Source organism: Botryllus schlosseri, chromosome 15, assembly GCF_051294905.1.
Source record: "Botryllus schlosseri isolate E-star chromosome 15, Bs_hap1, whole genome shotgun sequence".
NCBI classification, from domain to species: Eukaryota; Metazoa; Chordata; class Ascidiacea; order Stolidobranchia; family Styelidae; genus Botryllus; species Botryllus schlosseri.
The window spans coordinates 8,616,416-8,641,418 of NC_137250.1; the positions used below are offsets into that span (position 1 = coordinate 8,616,416).

Here is a 25,003-nt window from a genome sequence, read left to right on the forward strand (position 1 = left end):
CGAGCAGTAATACGTCGTTGGTCGTACGTCAGCATCCGAAACCAGCTGTGCAAGGTTACGCATGTTCGACATTTCTCGGAGTTAGTGATCAACCCTCGGCATTGTCATAAAGCGCTATTCAAATTATTTTTGATGACGTGTACCTAGCGTTCTTTTACTTGAGATTTGAATCATTCATTCGCACATTAGACGATTTACGAATCTGTATTTCGAATGTCTAAACACCACCTTGATCTCATCCAGCTCTGTTTGCGGCGCTTCCCACGAATGTCTGGAAGCCGGCGGCAACCCGGACTCCGGTTATACCAACTTCGATTCCTTCTTCTGGGCGTTTCTCACCTCGTTCCGCCTGATTAACCAAGATGCCTGGAGTCGCCTCTATTATTTGGTGAGATATCTATGGTCGTTCCGCCATACCTGTTATTGACTCGATTTCACCTCGACCTCTCAGTATGTGAATGTTTTCTTAGACTTGACATGTCTCTGCGACCCCAAATTATGTTGGGAAAGTAATGGACTGTTGACCCGGTGTGCATACTGTTATTTCCGTAGCGGTGGTGCGTACTGATCACCAAATTGGTCGATTGCATATAATTGACCAATATTGGGTCAGTAAAGATGGCTTACCATTGGGTATGATATGTGACTTCATTAGAAAAGACTGGAATAGCCATTCTCGGTTATAGGTCAGGTCATTCTAAAGATGAAAGGTTAGCCGATTTCATTAGGTAAAATGGCTGAATGCGTCCGAATCTGTAACCTGTGTCTTCATGACTTTGTGCTCTCGGCAGTCGCTGTCGGTCACTAGTTAGAGTCGATTGTGTGATTTTTTTGTTTCTTCAATAATACAGTGCACCCCCTGTGCTGATATATACTGATATATACGTACAGCGTGTTGTGTGCTATCTAAAAAAAGCCCCGATTGGATTTTCCAATGAAATACACCAACACGTACGATCGCACAGTATTGTTCGCTACATTTTGCAATATTGACGTTGGAGGTCACCGGATTTTCATTTGAAGTAACAGATTATCCTTGAAAAATACAGTATTTACATTGTTAATCCCGATTTGAGGTGTTCTAACGGGGCTCTGATGGATAACTCAGCGGGTAAATCATGTGTTGATGGAAATGGCATGATTTTGTGCCTGACTGATTCGAATACGCTAAGAAACGGGCTGGCTAGACTCGATATCTTTTCGTTAAATGTACGCGCGGAATCTGAGGTATTGTCGCGTTGCATGCTAACCTATCTCATGCGTGCCCTCTGCCCTATTATCTTCGCTTTTATTGAGATACGTATTAGAATTGGGATTTAAGTCTAGGGTGAATGCAATTTCGCAGTTCGTTTGAGCGGTCACTTATGGGGTAACTGTGTGGGCTTATTGTGATTGACGGCAACACGTACGCGTTCTGACAATCTCCGTTATGATGTCTAATATCATGACATGCGCCAATTCACTGCTTCTACGAGTATGTTTGAGAGTGAAATTTACAGATATACTGTAATACCCATACCCTCAAATATTCGAAATGCACGTATCGCCGTGAAATGTGCGTCTCTAAAATTTTATGAAATCCGCGGCGCCATTAGTTGGTCCATTTGTGGTATGCAGATCCAGTATAGTTATTCAAGTTTTCTACGCAAAAACGATATTTTTAGCCTGCTTGCAACAGTGTTGATTGAGCCATCGTACTTCTGTCAAGTGCCCTGCTGACAATTAGACGTTCCGAGCAATTGACGCCGCAGGTTGTCCGGTACTTTTCAAGTGATAAATGAATATCTCCGTACGACGGCGATAATGAAGTCCTTGGCTGTTATGAAATTTTAATGCCGAATTGCTTTGCGAGACTGTCAAAAGTTGTATACTTGTATACAGCCCGATTTGTGTGACGCATACAGCAATACGTGAAACTACCGCGAGTTTTTCGAGGGATGGGTAAACTCAGGCCCCGGTAGCAATCCTTAACACTCTAAAAATAAATATGTGATAATACATTCGGCAATGTGAAAGCTGTAACAGTATATGAATGGGGTTATCGGGGGCTCCACATTATATACATTTGCTTATAAATGGGCTTCTACCTAACTAGGGCCGGGTTATGTGTAGTTAGCAATCGTAATCATTCGAGTGGGATAGAGACCTAGAGAGGGATGATTTTTTTCGAGAAATATAGATCGGTGATATCTTCCCACCATGGGACCCTCGAAACCTCGATTGATCGCACCACGACACCCAAAACATACTGTACACAAGGCTAGGAATATTCATGGAACGGCATTTCTGCGAAGCATAGTAGCCGTCACGCAGCATGGTTACAGAGCAAGGTCAAAAAAATGCAAATTCATTTCATGTCATTAATTTTCTTCGCTGCGTGGAAAAGGCACATGCTGAATAACATACATATGACGTCATAATCTGTTATACTCGAATACTTCTTAAACCTGTGGTTACGAATTCGGGTTCTGCTAAAATTTGTGGGACGCATTATTCGATTTCTGATAAGTAAATGATACTAAGAATGAGCGGGAATATGTTGCTAAATGTACCGATATGTAGCAGAAAATACAATGCTCTTGCATGTTGTGGTCCGTTCCTATATTAAGAATCTATCTTGAACCGCGACATCCGAGTTTCTCTGAGTTGCTAATACAAGCGGCGTTGTTTCACATCTCGAATCGATCAGACCAAATTATCAGTCAATCTTATTTGTTCGTTGCGTGACTTGCGTCAGTCAGCCGTTTCTGCATTATAACGCGCCAGATTTGGTTACATATCAACGATGTTATCCGAAATACCAGATAACAATCAGTTTCTTGCGGTCATTCATGCGTAACCGACATCAACTTGGATACATCAAGCTTTTCCGCCTTGCCTATATTGTAGGAATGCACCTAACGTGACATTATGAGTACACTCCGCACTGCCCACTCCACACTTGCGTGAAACCAAGCCCTTGTTTAAGGTTTTGGTTGGCGTTATTTACATTGCTATTGCGCAGCAAGTCCTAAGAACAGATTGTACTATAGCAGGACTCCACAGCCTCTTTTACTCCGTGGCTTCCTTTGGAAATTTTGAAAATCAATGGTCACACTTTGAATACATGAAGAATCGTAAATTTTGATTAAAAAAACAACAACAATAAACATGATAGTACATTAATTAGATATTACGTATGCAGTTAATATGATGTTCGAGCTTGTTTTTGTTCTGACTATGTCTTACTTGATTGTTTGGTGTATGGTAGACGGAAGAAAGTACCGTAAACAAAAGATCAAGAAGTAGCATATTGCGGTACTAGTATTTTTATCATAGTTTAAATTATTTCTTTTGTTATAGTCATATAGTGGAGATGATATAATTTTCAAATTCTCTTATGGCCCCCGTAAAAGTGGCTCATGGTCCCCAGGCTGGGAACCCCTGTACTAACGGATGCTCCGTTGAATATATGATACGATGAGTATACCCACATCGATAACGAATGGCATCAATTTGGCACAACGGCAATATGCAGTTCATAAGCCAATATCCTTACATCATACTTTTAACGTTTTGCAGTTTTGTGTGCAAGCTTCGGTTCGTTGATGTATTGTCTCAGTGCAGATGTCACGGTTCATGTATTAATACAGAAACCGATATGTTTGAACCCATAACCGCGACATGGGTTATGGGCAACAGTTAAACAAGATTTTCCAACTACGTAGCGTACAAATAGCGCGCACTGTGTATCTTAGCACGTTGGAGATTGTTTGCGATGTTAGCGTTCTTACGTTAAGTATGGTGAAAGTACTAAAAATCCTAAGCTCCAACTTACCAATTCAATTCTGGATGTACGTACCGAACCCAATCCTGACGCGTATCAACTTCATACTTGAGCTGATTTCATCCGACCAAATGTTTCAATTACTGATTAGGAACAGAGTATAAAGGTATTCACTTTACACGCAATACGACATACTTCAATTAATGTTCATATGACTTATTTTAAGCTTAGTGCACAAATATATGTGTCAATGTGTATCAGTATCAGTTTTTTTAAACATTTCACCAATTCAGAATACCAGAAAATTGCGATATAATGAAAAGATAGGGAGGTCGGGGAGGAGTCGAAACGACTTCGAGTGGTCTCTTGGTCGACTACCAGTACATAGTGCCATCAGTACCGGTAATTTTGATGTGGGTCGTTTTACTTGTTTGGTTTAAAAGTACTAGGTTGTCGGTTGATTAATATCGATGGGCGATGTAGCACAGAGCTGGAGCTCGGCCAGGGTTTTCGGGGATCGGGTCGGGATCGGGCTAACCAGACTCATGAAAATATATCGGGCTCAAATCGGGCTGAATGACTCCTCAGGGTAGAATGAGGCTGCAATAAGAATCTTGGGTATTTTCGCTGGGAATCAGCTTTGCCTGCCACTGTGATGTTGACTCGTGTATTATAGCCTTGCATTTTGAACTGTAGTGAGTAAATGGACGACGTAGTCCATTTATATGACAAAGCGCGACTGAACCTGACTGTAAACCAGAACCAAAACAAATGAACAGTCGATTCCATCCGGTCACGCGCTGAATAATGTTAATCTCGGATCTTAAATTTCGGAAGTCTAATAGGTGCTCGGAAAGTGCTAACGTCGCACTAATATGGAAATTCGCGGATTTTCGAATTTTCCAGATTTCAAATAACATTTTCATTGAGGTTTCTCGCTTACAGCGTAATAACGAGAAGATAAGCACACGCTTAATCTAGATTGAATGCCGTAACAAATGCGTGGCAAGGCAAGCCTTCGAGATGAATGATATCAGTTGGCTTTAATGGCGGCACAAGGTCACACTACACCGCATGTGGAATACGTAAACCACTGCAAACGTGGTGCTTTCTGGATTATAGGACGTTTAATTAGACGTTACTCTTGGCCACGCATTAATCATCGAAAATGGGAAGTGCTCGAAGTGCAACAAGATATATATTATAAAGAGTGTCCGCCGAACACCCATCATGTCAAATACTTCGACGATATTAGATTCGGCGATTCAGCTATCGATATAGTGCATATAATTATGGTGCGTGACGTGTTATGACCAGAGGTGGTTCCTAACTTCTACTTTTGTGGGTACTTTTGTAGGTTTTGCCTACCTGCACGTATGTTGATTGAAACTATACTCACTTCTTACACTTGAGATTTCGTAAAGTGTAAAGCAGTTTGAGGATATGCATGCATCAATGTTACGAGGAAAATAGTCGAAGTAGCATACACCTATCTGTAGTGTAATTAGTAGGTCAATTTTTGACATGTCAAAAAAGTCAAAATTTTGACAAAATTGTAGCGTTAGGTCAAACACAGTGAAAATTGTTTACAAAGGCAAAAATTTTTTGCAACCAGCATTTCGTTTGTATCGTAGATGTTTGCACTGTCGGTGAACTTATCATTTGACTGTTTACATCTTGTAGCCTACTTTATTGGCCTACCGTTGCAGACGGCCCATTGTCTGCTGATTGTGAATCATAAACGGTCGAATGGAACAAATAGGTTGGCATGGTGTTATGCTCAACGTATCGCAATATCCAAACTGATGCAAGACTGTATGGGCATTGGTTCTTATATCAAGAAGCGCACGATGAAAAATTGTGATGTAGACATCATTGTCAGAATGAAGCAACACTGTGTGCCACCAGCAGTGTACGCACAACTTCAGTGTTGCCACTACTGCTCTTGAACGGCCTTTCTCCATTCTTAGCAAGCTACTCAGTAAGAACATAGACTTTCTACCCGAGAATATAGGAAAATTTGTTTCGTTTTACTACAACAAATTTCAATTATTTCTACCATAATTCGTGATCTAACTACTAGAATTCTTCATAGGTCCAGATTTCGTTAAGATAAAAGTTTTTTTTGATGTAAAAATTTGCCAGTTTTTATGACACAAAGGTTTATCAAGCCAAACTACTTCGTAAGGACAGACAGTTCCAACAAGAAATGAAGATAAGCGGTACAATTCCAACATTATGTGCGAAAACACGTAATTTACATACATGAGGGCAATAAATTGTCAAAATTTTCATTTTTTCGATCAAAATCATCCGTTTTTTAGGTAAAAAAATCGCCCAAGCCATTAGTTGTGTTGAGATTACTCGCGAAGACGCAACATGGAATTTCGAAAGCAGCCGCCTTCGATTAACTCTTAAGTACTCTTAAGACCTTCATCTTCTACTTCCACTTTAATGTGATTTGACATGAGTTGAAAATGTAATTACATAGAAATTCCCAACCCTGCTGCTACCTCTACTTGGGTACCTATCACAGACTATATACTTTGATCTCGTCTGATAGTGGCGCTATACGCAGGGCTGTAACAGCACTACGTCAGCCCCTCCAAAAAACGTTGGTCTTGGGCGCCCCATAGGGTGATAAACCGATATTCTGGGGGGCTTCGCACCCCAGACCCCCTCAGGCTATTCGCTGTTTACCGCTACTGATCATCTACATTGGGTGTCCGTTTAGTGAGTCAACTTTTCTCGCCTAAACGCGCGACGAGCGAGATACTTCTATAATTAATGATTGAATCGATCAATACGATCGGGAATTGCATATATATTGCTATCAATTTTTATCCTCTCTCTGCTCCCGTAATCTGATTTACCGGTAGAGCTGAGTGAAATGTGTTCGAAAAGGTAGGACCCCTCAATAATAACTAAACATCTTCGGGTGTCTACCCGTTAGCAGGAACGAAACAGTACTTCTTCAGGCCCCCCAAAAAAACTTTATTCTTGGGCTCCCATAAGGTGATAAACCGACCCCCCATCCCGTTGTTCGCTTTTGAGGAGAAATCGTAGCTGTACCGCTTAGTGAGCCATCGCGAAGCGCGAAAATTTTCGATAATTCATGATAAACCGGTCATTAAGATCGAGAATTGCATATATATTGCTACCAAATTCTTGTCCTCTCTGCTCACGTAATCAGATTCACCGGTAGAGCTGAATGAGGTGTCTTGGAAACTGTAGGGCCAGTAAATAATAATTAAACATCTTCGGGCGGGTGGACCCGTTGGTATGACTTCGCTACATGATGTTATTTCGTGACCTCCTGTCTGCTATATCAAAAAATGTAGAATCGCTCAAACGTACTAAACTAAAAGATCACACGATCTCAAATTGGTATTTCTTCACTGGCATATAATTCGCTGCCGATCGTTCTGGGACACTACTTGTAGTCGTATGTTACATGACCTAAACTTCATATGTCTTGGTGCGTCGTGGCGCGGTAATATCCAACGCCGATATGCCCATTTCTATAAATCTTGCATATTTTTTCTTGGGGGAAGTGTACCCAATAATCAAGATACTTGGCAACTTGAAATCGCGAATAGCGCGAATTTTTTTTGAAAAAGTCGCATAAATTTAAAAAAAATACTCGATAATTTATGCTAAATCACGAATAATTTTTGACCCCCTTCGAGCTCTCCCCTCCCAATTGGGGGGTTTGGGGTGCGGGAGTTACGGTCCTGGCGCTACGTGTCACACATCTGAATCAAGCATCGCCATTCTGTATCGCTATGTATCTTGATATCGACTTCACAGTTTTATGAAGCGCCCATCGCGCCAATCATGTTCCCATTTCGAATATTTGCATAATTTGGTTTCTTGCTGATCTCTATGAACTCGACATCGTTAGCCTTGGCTAAAGACCCGTCCCAGACTGTTTACTGGCGATCTACCATTTAATAGTATCATCGTATACCGTAATGCACCGATTAGCTTCCGGTAAATCTCTTTACAAGTCTGCCCGTGTTGCTGGAAGCGCATTTCACAGTGAAGCCTCGACCAGAAGCTCATTGCAATCGCGTTAAGTCCTAGCATTAATCAAATCACGTTTCTACTACGCATCACGCCAAGTATATCGTATGTTTTCTAAGACATGCTGTATCCACACTTGGACAACTACATAAGTCTTGTCTTTTAATTAGACTAATTGGAGCCAAATGCCGGTAATCATGTTGGTTCAACCGTTATAGCACGTAGATATAGATCATTGGTACGGAATGGATGTTCTGATGTTGATGACCGCCGACCGTAAAAACGCTGCATAACGATGTGGTCCTGGTTAAAGATATTTTTTCAGTTCAATTTATTAAGAATTTTCATCAATTCAAAACACCACAAGAGTACGATACAATGAAAAGATAGGGGGGGTGTCGAAACGACTTGGAATATAGTCTTTGAAATCAGACACCCGTTTATGACAGTCCGTTAATAACAGGGGTTGGAAGGTTTTTTATGTCAAAGGAGCCATATTTACACTACATTTTCAATTGTCAATTTCAATGCACTGTGACGTCACAACTACAGATTCGTGGCGTCATGGCTAAAAAACATTTAAAAAAAAACACAATAAAAAACATGTTTAAACATGGGCCATGTTTTTATGCATGTTTGTGTGAAATTGATTTACGTTCCAAATGCAACCCTATAGCTACATTGTGAGCAAATAGCCAGGCTTGGTGTGCAGACATTTGACATTCTCGTGCTTATGAGAATGATCTTTTATTTGATATGTACTGAACTTAATTTTTCTAGTATTTCTAATTCGTCTCTTCATTAAATTTCCAAGTTGTTGCGAATTCAGCAAATCTAGTAAAGCCGAGTATTTTCTAGTTATCTTATTTTTCAATACAATATCCATTGTATAATAATATTTATTAACTCGAAGGCTTTTCGGGTGCCTCTTTTCAAGAGTTAACGGCACACTAAAGGGATTTGAACAGATTTAAAAGCAAAACCAAAAAGGCAAAGTATGACGCAACAATCAAAATCACACGTCAGTGTAAATTGGCTGCCAAAACAGACTGCTATGACGATTACCAAGCATATGCTTCGTCAATCGGTCAGCATTTGAGTGAAAACCTCGCCTGTGCACAGCACTATGATGACAATATGTTCACTGTCATTGCGCGTGGTAGGTCTTTGTTTCATCTAAAAGTGCTGGAGTCTACTATTATTCAGTTGAACAAACCTGTTTTATGTAGACAAAAAGATTTTCTCTATAACCTACAAATTTCCCATTAGTTCATGTGTTTCGTGTGTGTAACTGTTTATTTACGAATTGCGTTGCTACTATAGTACCGTATGTCCGTATACTCCATAGTTTGTTATTGTTGCCATTGGTACAATGCGAATTTCATGGTTTGTGATTTTGATTGTTGCGTCATACTTTGCCTTTTTGGTTTTGCTTTTAAATCTGTTCAAATCCCTTTAGTGTGCCGTTAACTCTTGAAAAGAGGCACCCGAAAAGTCTTCGAGTTAATAAATATTATTATACAATGGATATTGTATTGAAAGCTATATTCAAGTTCTGTACCACGAACCAGCTATTTAAGTTATCTTATTCTGGCTGAGTCGTAATTTTGCCATTGTTTTTTCGCAGACCCTTCACACAATCGGAGAGTCCTACGTTGTGTTCTACATCATCGTCATGTTTCTGGGGTCGTATTACTTGATAAATCTCATCCTAGCTGTCGTTTACATGGCGTACGAAGATCAGCAGGCAGCCGCGGAAGACGAGGCGTTGGTACGTTGCAGTTTTGTATTACGTATGGTGCTTGTTTACTTGTTCGGTATCAGAACGGTCGCATCGCTGTGTATGAATATGTAATTTCAATTAGCGATAATGTAGTAGCGTCGATTCGGTGCAGGCAGATTCACAGACTGGGATCTCAAAATACTCCCGCGATTGACCCAACAAAAATTCCATTACGCCGTATAATGAGAGTGATAATACGTGCCCGGTGTCGAGTGTCCCACGCTACGTGACTTTGATACATGTCGCGGCCAGTCGATATTGGAAATTTAATATGCATATTACGTTGCGGATAAAGGGGATTGCGCCAGTCTGTTGGTATAGAGTTCCCGTCGTTCGGTATTCTAAACATTCAAGACGTGCCGTGCGGCCGTGTCCAATAATAATAATAATACGTCGCAGAGAACGCTTGCATTCTTCAACCTTTTACGTAATCCCACATCAAATTGATTGTGTAAGACCGTGATTTGAAATCGCAGTGTACTTTATCGCGTTCGGGCCTGGGTTCGGGTGCTGCGTATCTCAGAGACTCGAGGATTATATATTTTCAAACACAAATCTTATTCTGGCTTTAGCAAATTGATTTCCTTTCGTATTATTCCGTATATACGGCCATTGTCCTTATCCGGTGTTGCTCAAACTCGTTAGAAAAGTGGCGTGAAGTTACAGCATCCCCCCAAATCGGCAATCCGAATCCGAATCCGATTCGCAAAAACTGGAAATCCAGATCCGTTATTTTTCGGGATAAATTGTTTAAACTCACACTATATACAATGAACAATGTTAAATAATGTTCTGCGTATAAGAGACTGCGCCTTACCTGAGGTAATATTATACAGTAAAAGCGAGTGTCGAAATGAATTCACTGGGAAAAGTCTTCTGAGTTTCTTGAAATTACTTTTACTTGTAAACATGGTTGTAAGGTGAGCGAAATGGCGTTGGAAAGTTCGTGAACTTATAGTTTACAGCGTTTCCTTACGAGTACGGTATTTCTCGACGGATAGCCCGTTGGATTGACAACTCCATCATTTGTGATGTTTTCTACTCGATATTTGTTACCACTGTGTGATATCCTGGACCTAAGCGTCATGGACAATTGTATGTTTTACAGCATTTGAAGTTTAACCAGAGATATATTGTAAACATATCGGACTATGACTTCAATAGTACGTCTTGGCGAAATCGAGCACCTTACAAATCGAGTATAAAGCTACTTTAGTCGATTGGTCGAGTATCTCTCATTACCGTCACGTCAAAGAGTATGAATGATGGGAAAAGCTCAAATGTATAACCGCATGGACATTAATGCCACCACATTAAAGAAAATTTCGTATTATTTGACCATACCTGTTGCATTGCCTCGTGACAATGCTTCGAGCAATGCCATTTCCGCACTAATTTCGGTAGCTTTACATCAGTGCTTCCCAACCATTTTCAGTTCGCGACCCCCTTTTACCGCAATGTTGCATTGTGTGACCCACCATGAGATATAATGACCGAACAGATAAGATCGTAATTCAACGTGCAATGAGTCGTGTGAGTGACCAGTTAGATTAGACGCACACAAGTGAAATTGCGCAACAATTTGAGTGTATACGAGTTTATCAAGCGGACAGGAATGCTCGTAATAGTGGATTACAAACGAGAAAGCGAATAATCAAGTAATAATTCGTCGTTTACGTCGAACATAAAAGGGTCCCGAGTATTGTTTGCTGATTACAATCGGACAGGATTGCATTTTCCGATCAACGTTCGCAATTTCAAGGCATACACAAAAACACACTGTCCGATCTCGCACTCCTACTACACGGGAACGTGGCATAATTCAGAGGGAGAGAAAGGGTATGAGCCCGTCTAAACGTAGGAAGATTCGGTGTTTGGCATTTTCGGTAAATCGAACAAAAAACTGCAACATTTTGAAATTATTCGCGGGAAGCACGGCTTTACACTATATATTTTGGATGCCATCATACCACCAAGCAAGATTTAAAATATTCCATGACGGAATAAACATAAAACTATGAATCTCGTTAAATCTCATTGCGGAAAGGACGTATCAATACAGAACTCGAAAAAATAATCATCTCTCGCGTCTTGAATCGAATCACGACAATTAATACTCAATCCGGATTCAGGTACTCAAATTATTATGCCCAGTCATAATCGCGACCAGGGATCAAGCTAACCACTTGCGCGCGCTTAATGATTCATTCGATTGACTTGTGCATATCAAATGCCCATCTCAGATCAAATTCTCACCCCATCCGTAATTGTTGATATTCGGCAGTGCTGCGAACCACCAATCGTTTTAATCTATTGATCAAAACTATTCTTTCCAGTGAAACATCGGATTTATCTCTTATCTGAAATCGAGGTGCAAGTTGTGATCTGCGGTTGGGCTGCGTGACCGCGTAACCTGTAAGGTGAATCACTGAGTAATCGACGGTTTCACTTTCTTTTTTAGGAAGAGGAAGAACATAAAGCGGAAATTCGCGGGATTGACGTGAGTGCGGTTCGTTTATATTACTGGGAACATTTGCCAACATTACTACTACTTATTCGCTTACATGCCACTGATAGATATGACAACTTCGGCTGATATCTTTGCTTGATAAATAATATGTCGCCGATAGTAATGAAATATTGGTGACTGCTAGGTAGCTAGGTCGGCTCATGTATATCATGAGTTGGTGTATATGCCGCAAAACATGAAGGACAAACATATATAACGTCCTATTCCTGGGTCGGTTGGCCATCATCACCTCTCATTTCTAATAACATTGAATTGCTTGATATTGGATTAATCACGTTCCTGTTATCTGGGTACGGCAACTACCGTACATTTGAAGCATAAATTACACCATTAAAGTCAATTTAAATACCTGAGTGCAAACTATCAAATGAAATAGTCAGTGCCATCAGCTCTAGCTATGAACTGCTGAACTGGCAACATTCACAGCGACTTGGTAAGTCTGCATCAATTCCAAATTTTGCGAAGGGTTGCTGTTAGACTCCAAATCATTATGAGTCATATCAGTGCCGCAAACATACTCCGAAACCATTTTCCATACTTTTCAAAATAAATAGTGACAAAAGAAAGTACTTAGTTATGCTAAAATATTCACGTCTAACGCAAAATGACCAATGGCTCTACTAGACGAAGCAATTTTCGAAAATATATTCAGTTATCGTGATACAGCGGTCATCTCACCCATTTTACCCATAAACATATCTCCAAACTGCTTTCTACTTGACAAAACTTAAAATGTAAAAATTAGGTGATTTTGCACCAAAACTGTTAAGTAGAAGTGAAATTAGTTTTAAAACAACCGCTTGGGTAAGTGTAAGTGTTAAAAACCTACTTCATTACTGCGAACAAGTAGAAGTACTTCGTTACTTGAAGAGAATCTTTGCAGGTACAGAACTTCAATATACAATTGAATAATATATTTATGTTGAAATATATCTTAATATATTTGGCTGACACTCGTCATAGGTAATTGACAGCAACTCGTAGAGAAGTGAAAAGAATGTTGTATAGCATTGTACTTCGTCACTGACCACCTTTGTTTATTGCCACCGAACACACTTCAAGATCAACCCTTCCTCAAATCCAGGGCTTGAGCGTGAGCGATGACGAAATACCCCGCCCCGGTGAAGACGAAAACGGAAGCCGTTCCAGCTTACGCAGCTACGCTGCCGCCGAAGAGGGCCGACATACCCACCACCTTATCACAACATCTCTCACCTCCATCGCGGACTCTGCCATTTCGCGCCGGAGCCGCCGCGGTAGCCGTCGTAGCAGGTACGGCCACCGCAGGCCGCAGGTGAAGGTCGACCCTCAGTCGGCGCTGCTGTATCGGAAGTTTACGGAGCAGCACGGCGACGGGCTATCGCGGGATCACCACGACAACAGGTCGATGAGGAATGGAAGGTCGAGGCTGAACTCCGAAATAAGGTATTCGCCTCTATGATACTTGAGATATATCGTCCTGACACCGGAGAGTGCCATTTCACATCCGCCTATCTATACTTTACTTACAAATATGGAAAATAGGTGAAATGTAGAGGGGAAGTGAATAGGTGGCTAATAGGCGTATTTACCAGATTTCCACCATAGAGTATAGCAGGGGTGTCAAACTCAACTGATGTCGCGAACCGTAGTCAACACTTCAGATCACTCGCGGGCTGCACCAAAATTAGTCAATCCCAAAATACCTCAAAATCCTCTTGTTTTTCATTTGAATACTTCATTAACCAGCCTACATAATAGTACATGACATTATAATACGAATCATAGGGGCTCGTTCTATTCTAGCTGCGCCTTTATTCACAAACAATGGAATTGGCAATAATACGATGATTGGGCGATTGGATACAACCAATAAAACAGCAGCTCTAACGATGATATAAGTTGGCGTATTTCTATGCTCCCTTTGTTTTAGTGATATACCGACATCAACCCCGCATATGCATTATGAGGAATGCAAAAGATTTAACTGAAAACGCGGACGTTGGAATTTGCTTCATATTAAGAAATCGCGATTTGGGTTTCTCTCGAGGCTGGATACCTCTATTATATTTTCCATGTAACCTACATATAAGGGTTTCGCGCATTTGCGTTTTCGCTTTTGTGACGAACTAGTTTTTAGTCACTGGACTGAATACTCACTTTCTTCTCGAAACTGCGTGTCAATGTCAGCGACCTGGTGCTAATGGTGACTAGAAACCACAACACAGCAGTTGCGTGGTTATAATGTGGCCTATGCAAACATACTCGAAATCTGCTGTCATGAGTCTCTATTTAACGGAAGTGTTTCTTACTACAAATCTCAGTTAGAAATGTGCTGGATGATAAACGCATTTTTCAATCTACTCAGAATTGGCACGTGAGCCGGATTAAATCATCTGGCGGGCCGTATGTTTGACACGCCTGGCGTATAGGGTACAAATAACTTTTCGCTTTAACATCCATTCCAACGGGTGAAAAATAGTCAAATATACCAGTCCTATGGAGCTTTAACTCATGGTTGTAGTGGGTTCTGTTTATGCGCATAGCGCAGATTAATGACAATGTGACGGGTTTGAATTTTAATCCGTTACATCCATTTTAATGGACGTGAATGCACTGCACAAAGCAGAGATTTTGTGTCAAAATCTCTCGTTTACCTAATTCGCGCCCTACGCTAAGGTGGGAATCGGCGAAATACATGATATTCGTTTACAGCGAATAATGTTACTATTTTGTTTATGGGCATAAATAGGCAAGCGCACCTTATACGGTTCTCTCATAGATTAAAACTATCCAACGTCATGCAGATATAAGATAGGTGATGAAAGGTTTGGATTGCGTAATTTAGTTGCAACTTCGTTTCAATGTATTGAGCGATTGGTGAGAAAGAAAAAGTTTATGTTGACATTACCCCCCATTAGTGTGCCTCAATTCTTATCTCTTCACAATTGTTATAGAATCACACTTCTAATTATTTCATGCAGTACTAATTCGTTATCGGGCAGTTCTTTTCCGAAAATGACTTGTTAGTATTTATGCTCGGGCGTATCGCGCGCCGATATTATCGTCGCTGTCGCCCGCGACAGAGTGTAACAGATTCTTCAATCATGTTTAGCAGTAAGCGTAACACGATTGCGTTATCTGTCGGACGAGAAAGCGCCACGTTCGCCGGTATTAGATCGTAATCTGGGTTTTCTCCGCGGTGTATTTACGATTCGACAAATTGTAAATATAATCACAAAAGGACACCGTCAAAGCGTAATCGCTTGTCGCTATAAGCGGATCCGTTACCAGCTCGTTAACGTCACACCCACGCTTGCCGTGCCATTTTGACGCGCACTCCGCCTGTATACTCCCGTCGACTTTGTTATCGCGGAGCGAGTCAAGATAAATTGATGCTCTGAGTTTACGGTGAATTATAGCCGCTTCAATATAGAGGAGGTGCGGTCGATACGGTTGTCGTTGTCTAATTGGAGCCAAACTTTCAGTGCGTTAGGATTACCACGGATTGCGGACTTCTCGTAACCAGCCTCTGATTTAATTCGTATACAAAGTCACAGTAATTATAACACCTGCCTGCCTTTGGAAAATGTACATTCGGCCGCCAAACCTTTTGTGAGTCACGCAGTTTCGCGGATCACTGTGACCTCACAGATGCAGCTTTGTTTTCGCTGTCCGCGTGATTTACGATCGTTCGTTGAACTTGTGATGTACAGGATTTTGGATTCCAACCGGGCGGTATAATTCTGTAGGTTTATCTGAAACATAAAGATCCGGGTTTATGCCCGAATGCCGGGTTCGGATCAGGACAGGACTGGGGATTTTCAGTACACGAAAGTGACTTCCTGCTTGTTTACACTGTTGTTTTGTATGAACTTGGACTGGGCGCATTGTAGCCCAATTCCGATGAACCCTGAGTAGAAAACTTCAATGCATTGCCGATGTATAATTATACGAATATCGAAAAGGGAAATATATGGCATTTCTCAGTTTTGAGTACGATCTTGGTTGAATCAGAATTCATTTTCTTATGCAGGATTGGAATTGGATCGCGTAAAACCATTCTCTAATGACCACGTATTTCAAGGCCTGCTTCTGACACACAGCTGTACAAATCCTATTAAGTGAATTCGCTTCGTCACAAAAAAGTCATCACGAATTCCACTACGATGTTATAATAAAAAATGCGCAATTTTTGCAGTTTACGAAAGCCAGCAGTTATTATTCGCACATGACAACAGTTGACGATTCCTGGATAATTAGGCTAAATTTCTACTCAAACTGGGGGGTTCGATAGTTTCCTTGCTGGACCAAAAAGATACCTTTAAATATAGTTCAGATCGGTAAAATCTTTCGACCCAAACAAATAGTTGCGATTCAACTAGTTAAGTATTTTTGACGCAAAATGAGCTTTAGCGTTAAGTAACGTTTCTCGAATACGAGCCACGGGCCACGGTGTATATATTATCAGATTATGCGATCTGTTCACATTCTCAAATATATTTATTGTTATTTTTCGCCTCGGAAACAATATGCTTGAAGACATGCGATCCAAAAATATAGTCAGGTGACCTATAAGTTTGAGTCGCGACTGAGAATGGGCCAAATCGCATACCTGAGTGACTGACGTCGCAACGGTATGAACATTCAAATATGAGTATATAAATAATGGCAGTTATAAATCACATTTTCGGGTATTTTTTCGACAATACCTATTTCATTGCACTTTGCGACAATGCTCTGGATTGATCCCGACTTACATATGTCATTTCTTCCACTAGCGTACGGAGCTTTTCAATACATGCCTCGTGTGTTGCGATACGGCCAATGCGACCAATCGATGCTTAAGTCCTTCTGCAGCAGAAAATTGTATCCAAACTATAATTCTAGTGGATAAATGAGCTCGTATAGCAAAGGGCTCTCTAATTACATTACTGGGAAAAGATATTTCACACTTCTCCATCGAATCAATGGAATTGAAACTCGATTCAAATTCGAATACTGGAATCATTATGTCCACCCATGCATTGGTAACCACTGCTCTAATCGATGCGTCATTATAACGCTTTCGTTTCCAGTGATGGATCTCAGGACGGGTTTCCGAACTGCGACTCCAGAAACGAATTGTATTGCTCGCACTGTCAACAGCAGAGCCAACAGCAAAATAACTTTCTATCGGCCGGACCGCTAGGCGATAGCGTGCCACTTGTTAAAGTCTCGACAGCAGCCGACACTGGCGTGACGGAGGATCATTTTCCGTTTCCGTTCTTATCGCCGAACAGTAGCCCGGTGCCAGTCGGGGCGCAGTTGAAGACTTCGAACTTGGATGTGTTGGCGGTGGATTACGGTCGGCCGCCGTCGGTGTACAGCACCGGCAGCGAAGGGAATTACGATTTTGATAACGACGTGTTCGCAAAACCTGGGATTGTTCAACCCGGATCCTATGCAAACGGGCTGAGGCCTATACCAGGTAATGTAACGCAGGTGTGGTTACTAGAACGGTCTTTTCGGGAGCTGGATGGGATTTTGAATTTACTTGGTGTACTTCTACTTCTACTATACAGTGTCAATTTTCTTGGCAAAACTCGGCCTCTAAAACTTTCTATTTACTCACTTGAAAATCGATACTTCTACTTGCTCTTGAGTAACAATTTACGACTTTACGTCTAATTTATACTTGAGCACGAATGAAGCCTGCTTCGGCCAACACTGACTACATTTTATGCGCAAATCGGGCTCGCATCAGGCTGAAGTATCAATTTTCAACTTCGTGTTCAGGCCCATTATACCCGGTCCGCCTGCAGCTCAGATACGGTGTATACAATATCCTGTTCCAATTTGATATTTTTTCACCCGCGTGGTTGGTTCGTCTTTTAAGTATTTCTTGTGTTTTAACTTGCCTTACTGTGCAAATAGGTAGCGTGCATTTTATGCGCATGTTCGTATCCGTCGTATTCGTATAGTGGGCCTACTGATTAGGATACACAGGTCAATGAGTGAGTTTTGTTACAAACCTACAACAGTGACAATATAACATTACTACAAACGCGACTTGACGATTGGTCTTAGATTTTAACTGGACCATTGTTCCCAACCTTTTTCACTTTCAATGCAAGTACGATGAGTCGTTCGAGTAACAAATTTCAACAAAAACGCCCACAAGTGAAATTGCTCCATACTTCGAGGAAACGTAGGTATCAAGCATACAGTAATACTCGTGATAGATGATTGCAAATTCGTCTTTTACGGCGAACGCAAAGGGGTTCCGAGTATAGGTGGCGTCGCGGCAATTGCATTTTCCAATCAACGTTCGTAACGTCTGGAGAAAGGAATGAATTCCAATTTTATGGCATACACAAAAACACGCTGTCAAACGCTCCATTCAAAATGACTGCCACGAAAAGCTGACTCAGGAATTATTGTAAGCACTGGAACGCGAATTACGGCACTTGTTGGAGCAAATACAATTAAATTAGAGGAAGAGAACGGGTATTTGTCCGTCGAATCACGAGAAGATAAGGTGTTTGGCATAGCCTACTTGGCAAATTTCATACAAAACTGTAGAATTTAGAAAATTCGTCGCGACCGACCTGAAATAGCTTCGCGACCCACCGTTTTGGAAGCACTGACTAGTGTATTGGTAAAAGTAGTTGGTATTATTTTTATTATTTTTTTGGAAGAAGAAAACAATAGGCGCCTATCACCATATGAGTAGTATAAAATTAACGTTTGTGACACAGGTATGGTGCCGATGAATGACACCAGAGCGCTTTTGGGCGTCCCTTTCGACAGAGACAACCAATCCACATTCTCAGTGTCGTCTCATTCGGACATTGTAGATGGCGAAGAGCAGGTAATATCGTTATAATATTATGTGAAAGAAAGTGTAGGGTATGGGAAAGTATAGATTGGCGTATATGTCGCGGAGTCGTGTATTTATTGTAGTCTTGTACACAATTCCTTAATCCACAAGTCTAAGCTTTTCGCCGGGTCAGAAGTCATGGATCAAGCTGATGCGCGGAGAGCACCGTAGTTTGCTACTGCGATGATTAATTTATAGTCAATTATCTCTATTGATGTGATGTCTTGTAACCAGAAGTGCTTAGTCGGCCTTACTACTCAAGTAGAAGTAGAAGAAAAGTCGTAGATGTAATAAACTACCTGTTACTGGACGTAGCGATCTCCAACATCTCCGAAGCTACTTCAGCTGAAATTGGGAAATCAAAAGGCTTGAACAGTAATAGTTTCAACAAGAATATTTTCCAGGGTTGTAACCAAGTCACAAGGTTCCGAGTCACGAGTCAATCTCACTTATAGTTTTGACTCAAATCAATTCGAGTCATTATCAAGTCACCACCGACTCAAGGCCGAGTCCAAGTCGTAGTATTTTGACTCGATTCCGAGTCCAAGTCATTATGTTCACTGTTTAGTTTTCACTTCAATCGTTTTCAGTCCACTTTTTCCAACTATATGCTCGAGTGCTATAGAATACCTCGCATTCATTATGTAGTAATTTTCCTCAGTCCTAACAGTTTCTGGCCCTATTTTCCAAGTATCAGGACTGATAGACGAAATACCAATAATGTGGTAACTTTACTATTCTTCGAAGTTACGATGAAATGTCTGTCTTGGCTGTCCTAGTCGCGGGTAATATGACTTGGTTCAAGTCATGCTAAATGACTTGAGTATAAGTCGAGTCAATACAAATACCGTGATACGGGGATATTTCACTTGACTCACTAATACAAGTGACGCAAGCTTATCTCAAAACTACTTCCTACCTAAAAATTCGAAAATGTGTGAAGGAAGTAGATTTGTTTAAAGACTGTTCAAGTAGAATTGGTAGTAGCTCAAAACTACCACTTGAGTAAGTAGCGCAAGCAGGTATAACAGTAGGGGTACTTCTCTAACGACCATCTGTGTAACTCCAATACCAATTTTTCAGATGGTACAAGCGGAGGTGAACACCGCGATATTCAGCACGGCCCCGCCGCCGTCCTACAACGAGTCCCTCAACATAAAAAGCTACCAAGGAGACGAGAGGTCGAGACCACCGCCGCATGCCAGCAAGCCGCAGTTACCTCTCCCAGTTCCGTCTGTGATGATCACGTCTGCATCAACCGAACACCTTCTGGGCCTGGAAGACAGCGACAAGCCGGGCAAACGCAAGTCGGGATTGCCTCCGACTTTAGGATCGAAGAGGGCAGGCGATTTAGATAACGAGCCACCGTTTGACACGCGGTCGGAAGTGATAAGGCTTTCTAGGAGACGCAGCAGGCGGCATAGTCGCGGGTCGCTGCGATCGGCATCGCCAGGTATATGTTCATTTTTTATCCGGCTGCTTCACGCTAGAGCTTGGCGTAACCAGTCGAGTTCTCGCTTAAGAGCACACTTAGATAATATTAGTTGCTAATTGCATCAATTACAGCGAAATCCCACTAATCTAATCCTGATATAATTTGTTTAGTGTTTCTATGCGGGTATAATATTAATTCTTAGCTAATTTCGGGGTTTTGTGAAAATGCTACGCAAGAGAACTGTATATAGCACGAGAGGAGCCAAGTTTGGTGTACATACATTTGCCATTCCCATGCATATAAGAATTAATTCTGATTTTATACGAGCTGAACTTGGTTTTTGTTGTATTTCTCCCCAATTCGAAATTTAATTCAATTTCCATGTTTTTTGCGAATTCATTATTTATAATTCTAATCTCATTTCAAAAAGACTGCACCTATAACTTTAATTCTAACCTAATTTGGAAAAGCTGAAAGTTATTTTATAGCTATAAAACTCTGCTTGCGAGTCGGATATCAACTGCACCTACTGTAATGAATCGAGTCGACTATAGAGACAGTCGACTTTCTCGAGTAACGACAGTGTCGAAATATACGCCATTCGCAACTAAAGTTTTCATCAACTAAAATCTATTTTCGACACTTTAACACCAACTTTGGCCCAGCTCGAAATCAATAACGTAATCAATCATCGTTAGAATATATTTTCATCAGAACAAGACACACATAATGCACAATGCGATAGGACACACTGCTATGTAATGAACAGATAGGAAGGAGGCTGTTTCAATACTTTATTTCCACCTAAGGAGCCTCAGAGCGTCGGTTATCCGACATTCCGGCATGTTTGAACAATTCAAGTCAATATTTATGATGTGTCGTCAAAGTAGATGATACCCGAATACTGTATTCGAAGCTTAATATTCGAATCGGATTGGGATTATATACGTGTACTCGGTTTTGCCCAGCTCATGTTCTTTATCTCGTCACAGTTTTTGTAAGACGTACTTCTCGGCTATGATTATATAGCATCCTATTTTTGTTTGGAATTAGCAAGGTTTTGATCTGTAATTCCCATGCCGGCAAACGCTGGTAGATTACAAGCCTCTATTTTCATAACCGCGTGACATTCCATTCGGACCGTGGCGTATTCATCACCCGTTCTGTTTAGCCCCGTGGAGAACGTCCCAGTCGACTATATTTTGATACAACGGATGTCGCTTGTTTTGGCTTTCGAATTTTTTATGATACTGTAACTCCTTTTCAGCCGGCAAGCAACACGGCCGTTCTAACAACGCGATCAACAGCATTCACGCGTCACAACCCTACGACGAAACAAAGTTCCACAACTCGTCGTTTTTGAACATCGGGGACAAAGATGCCAACGAGGTGCGTACTGTAACTTATTTTTGTCGTGTCGTTGCGGTGGTAGGGTCGTGTTCATAGTTAATTTTTTTGTAATTCTTTATGTATCGCAACATCTAATTTCTAATAGGTATATATTCAATGATTTGTTGATTGGTAGTGGATTTTTGAACAGCTTCTTGGAGGTACAGAACTTCAATATACAATTGAATAGTATATATTCATATTGTAATGAACCCGAATATTTTCAGCTGACACTCGTCGGGGGTAATCGTCAGCAACTAGTGGAGATTTCAAAAGAACAGCGTATATCAGCAATCGTAACCTGTGCCCTAACCTGTGTCAATCCCGCCTGTGCGAAAAATTATGGAGGCGACAGATTTCGCATACTCGGAAAGCACAGTTTCATTTGTGTGCCTTGGGGTCGACTTATATCAAAATACACTAAGCCAAGGCTGTGTCAACAAAAAGAGTTCGTGTATAGTCTGAAAATAGTACATTGAACGCTCTCGTATTCGACATTTCGTGCTGGTGACGTCATGTTTTGTGTTACGATTGTTGATATACGCTGTTATTTTGAATTCTCTACTAGTTGATGACGATTACCCCTGACGAGTGTCAGCCGAAAATATTCGGGTTCATTTCAATATGAATATACTACACAATAGTGGATTATCATAGGTTTGGTATTAGTGGCGCCTTAAATTTCTCCCCAATTACAAGTAGAAGTAATGACATCATCACTCATGATGATGTCACAACAGTATAATGTGGAAAGTCCACCCTTTTATGCGACTACAAAGAATATAACGCCAGTTCTATATCACATTAATTGGTACTTTTCGGCCATACCTATTTCATTGCACTTTGTGACAATGCTGTTTGATCACGGCTGCACGGAGTGCATAGATACGTCATTTCATCAACGTGCATAGCTTTGCATTACATATTCCGTATGCTGCGACACGACCAATCTAGGTGTACACAGTACAGCCTTTAAGACTACGTAGAAGTGTAAGTAGTACAAATTAACCCCATTTAGTATTCCGACATGGTAGCAGCGTGACTGACCACCTTAGCAGATTTATTTTGTAAGAACGCAATTTTTTGTTCGCCGACTGTCGACCGTTCTTAAAGCAGTAATTTCAACGATAACGGAGGCTATGCTTTCTCATCAGAAGGAGGTGAACGGGTATCACGACGTCGTCGGTATCGCCGCGATCGCCGCCAACATGGAGACCATCGAAGACACCGCGAAGATGGGAACGACAAAGCGAATCAAGATGCACGCGCGAAACATGAAACAGGGCGCCGTGAACATCTTCTGCAAGTGGACCTGCTGCACGCCGCGATGGGCGGTGAGTCCTGCCGTGGTTTATGCGACCGATGTTTAGACGTGCTCAATACATAGTTCGACAGGCGATATACATTTTGAAAAGCATCAAGTAGTTTTGAGATATGTTGTACCTGAATTTTCAAAGAACCGCATGAAATAGCCCATGTATCAGGGTAACTAGATATATTAGGAGGATTCGATCTGATGTTGGTGCTTTTACGAGTTATTTGCGTTAGTCGCGAAAAAACATCCTCCAATTTCGAAAAGTAGCCAACTCATCAACTATACTAAGACTAAGCGTTCCCTCAATAAATCTACTATGCGAAACTTCTTGAGTACTATTTCGACCACAATCTTCAATTCAACTTAAAGCGGTTTTGGCCTGTCTTGGAAATCGCTACTTCTACTTCTAATTGAGTGTATATTACTTGAATTACTTAAACTACTCATAAAAGACGTAAATTAGTTCTGTTTCTGCTTGAGAACCAACCGGGGCCTACGATAACTTAGGTAGGCCCCGAACCAACGTTAACTACTTTTCTCTGCCCGCTCGTTCGGATTCCTTTCAGTGTGACATCACGGTGTAAAAGCAACGTTTTGTTGTTGAAATATAGTTGCCTCACCAAGTTCCAAGTGATCATGTCCCATTTTATAAATCAGTACAGATGTAATCAACATAACTCTAGTAGCTATCGCATTTCATTATGAAGTCCCGTAAATGCGATGGTGAATTTATGGAAGCGCCATTTTTGTATTCCAGAGATTTCAGAAGATGGTCTGCTCTCTTGTGCTCGACCCGTTCATGGATCTCGGCATCACGATTTGCATCTTTCTCAACACGGTATTCATGATGATGGAATATCACCCACAGGACCAAGCGCACGTTGAGCTTCTGGAGCGAGCCAACTTTGTGAGTGAATATCGAAGTACTTACATATATTCGCAGTACTCAAGTAGGTTTTTTCTACTTGCGCGAAATAGTCAAGTCAAGTGGTTGGTTATATTTCATTTTCAGACTTCTACCTGTAGAGTTTTCAGCCAAGCCGGATGCGATTTACAGTTTGGGTTTTTAAAAGTAGAATGCTAGCGTTTTGTGATACGCTTGCATCACTTTGAAATTGTCATACGAAACGTGTGATAACAGACCATGTGTAACGTCAGCTGTATAATTTTTCGCAAATTTCACATGTGGGTAGCGTTTTTAGTCATATTGCGTTAGTTGAGTAGATATGTCTTGTAATTTTGACAGTAGCCAGCTACGATTAACTGCTAAATGTTTGCGATCCCTACGTTCTCGCAGAGCGACTTGTTAGCCCTTTCGTTTTCTACATCCACTTGATGTCGCTATGCTTCTGCTTGAAATTGACTTTGACCATTTCTGCGTGTAATTGATATCGTATGGAATCACGCATTGGAAATATGTACGTGTTGAATATATATTCCTTGTAGTGATGATGGTGCTGCTAATGTTAGAACACTTCTGCAATCTAAAACTGCACTAAGAGCATCAACTTGAGTGCATTAGGATGGGATACACAGACCGAAGAGATATACGAGAGTAAGACAGAATCTCCACACCAATGGCCGAGCTTGTTGGAAGCAATCCCGCAATTGCTACCAGACTTCAGCATGATACGACAGTGCTTAAGGGTTGGCGTTTTGAGGTTCAGCTGCGCCTAGATTATATACTGTTATTGATATGAAGTGTATCGGCGAAATATGTAATTTGATTCACTGGCCTAGGCAGTGGCACAGGTGTCCGATTGCTCACCTAGCTTCCAGTATAGGTTTTGGTTTATGGGGTTACGCTTCGGAACTAAACCGATACAGTTACACGCAGCCACAATAGAATTAACGCGCGAAATTCGAAGTCCTCAATATTCTAGTAACGTAGATATACTCGCAAAGTAGAAGAACATGC

General features: G+C 41.2%; 1 protein-coding gene across 8 annotated transcripts in view; it reads left to right on the forward strand.

Annotated features, from left to right (window-relative positions):
* The window catches only part of LOC145456857 (sodium channel protein type 4 subunit alpha B-like), a 109,360-nt gene that overhangs the window by 51,029 nt on the left and 33,328 nt on the right, over positions 1-25,003 (forward strand). For 7 of the 8 annotated variants that reach the window (XM_080334985.1, XM_080334988.1, XM_080334989.1 and 4 more), the window contains 10 exons: positions 244-388; positions 9,420-9,563; positions 12,037-12,075; positions 13,190-13,530; positions 17,163-17,554; positions 18,825-18,937; positions 20,030-20,399; positions 21,649-21,770; positions 22,925-23,104; positions 23,843-23,992. In XM_080334985.1, the coding sequence (XP_080191111.1) occupies positions 244-388; positions 9,420-9,563; positions 12,037-12,075; positions 13,190-13,530; positions 17,163-17,554; positions 18,825-18,937; positions 20,030-20,399; positions 21,649-21,770; positions 22,925-23,104; positions 23,843-23,992 (1,996 nt within the window). The remainder of the gene's footprint in view (positions 1-243; positions 389-9,419; positions 9,564-12,036; positions 12,076-13,189; positions 13,531-17,162; positions 17,555-18,824; positions 18,938-20,029; positions 20,400-21,648; positions 21,771-22,924; positions 23,105-23,842; positions 23,993-25,003) is intronic. The other variant, XM_080334987.1, reaches the window with a different exon arrangement.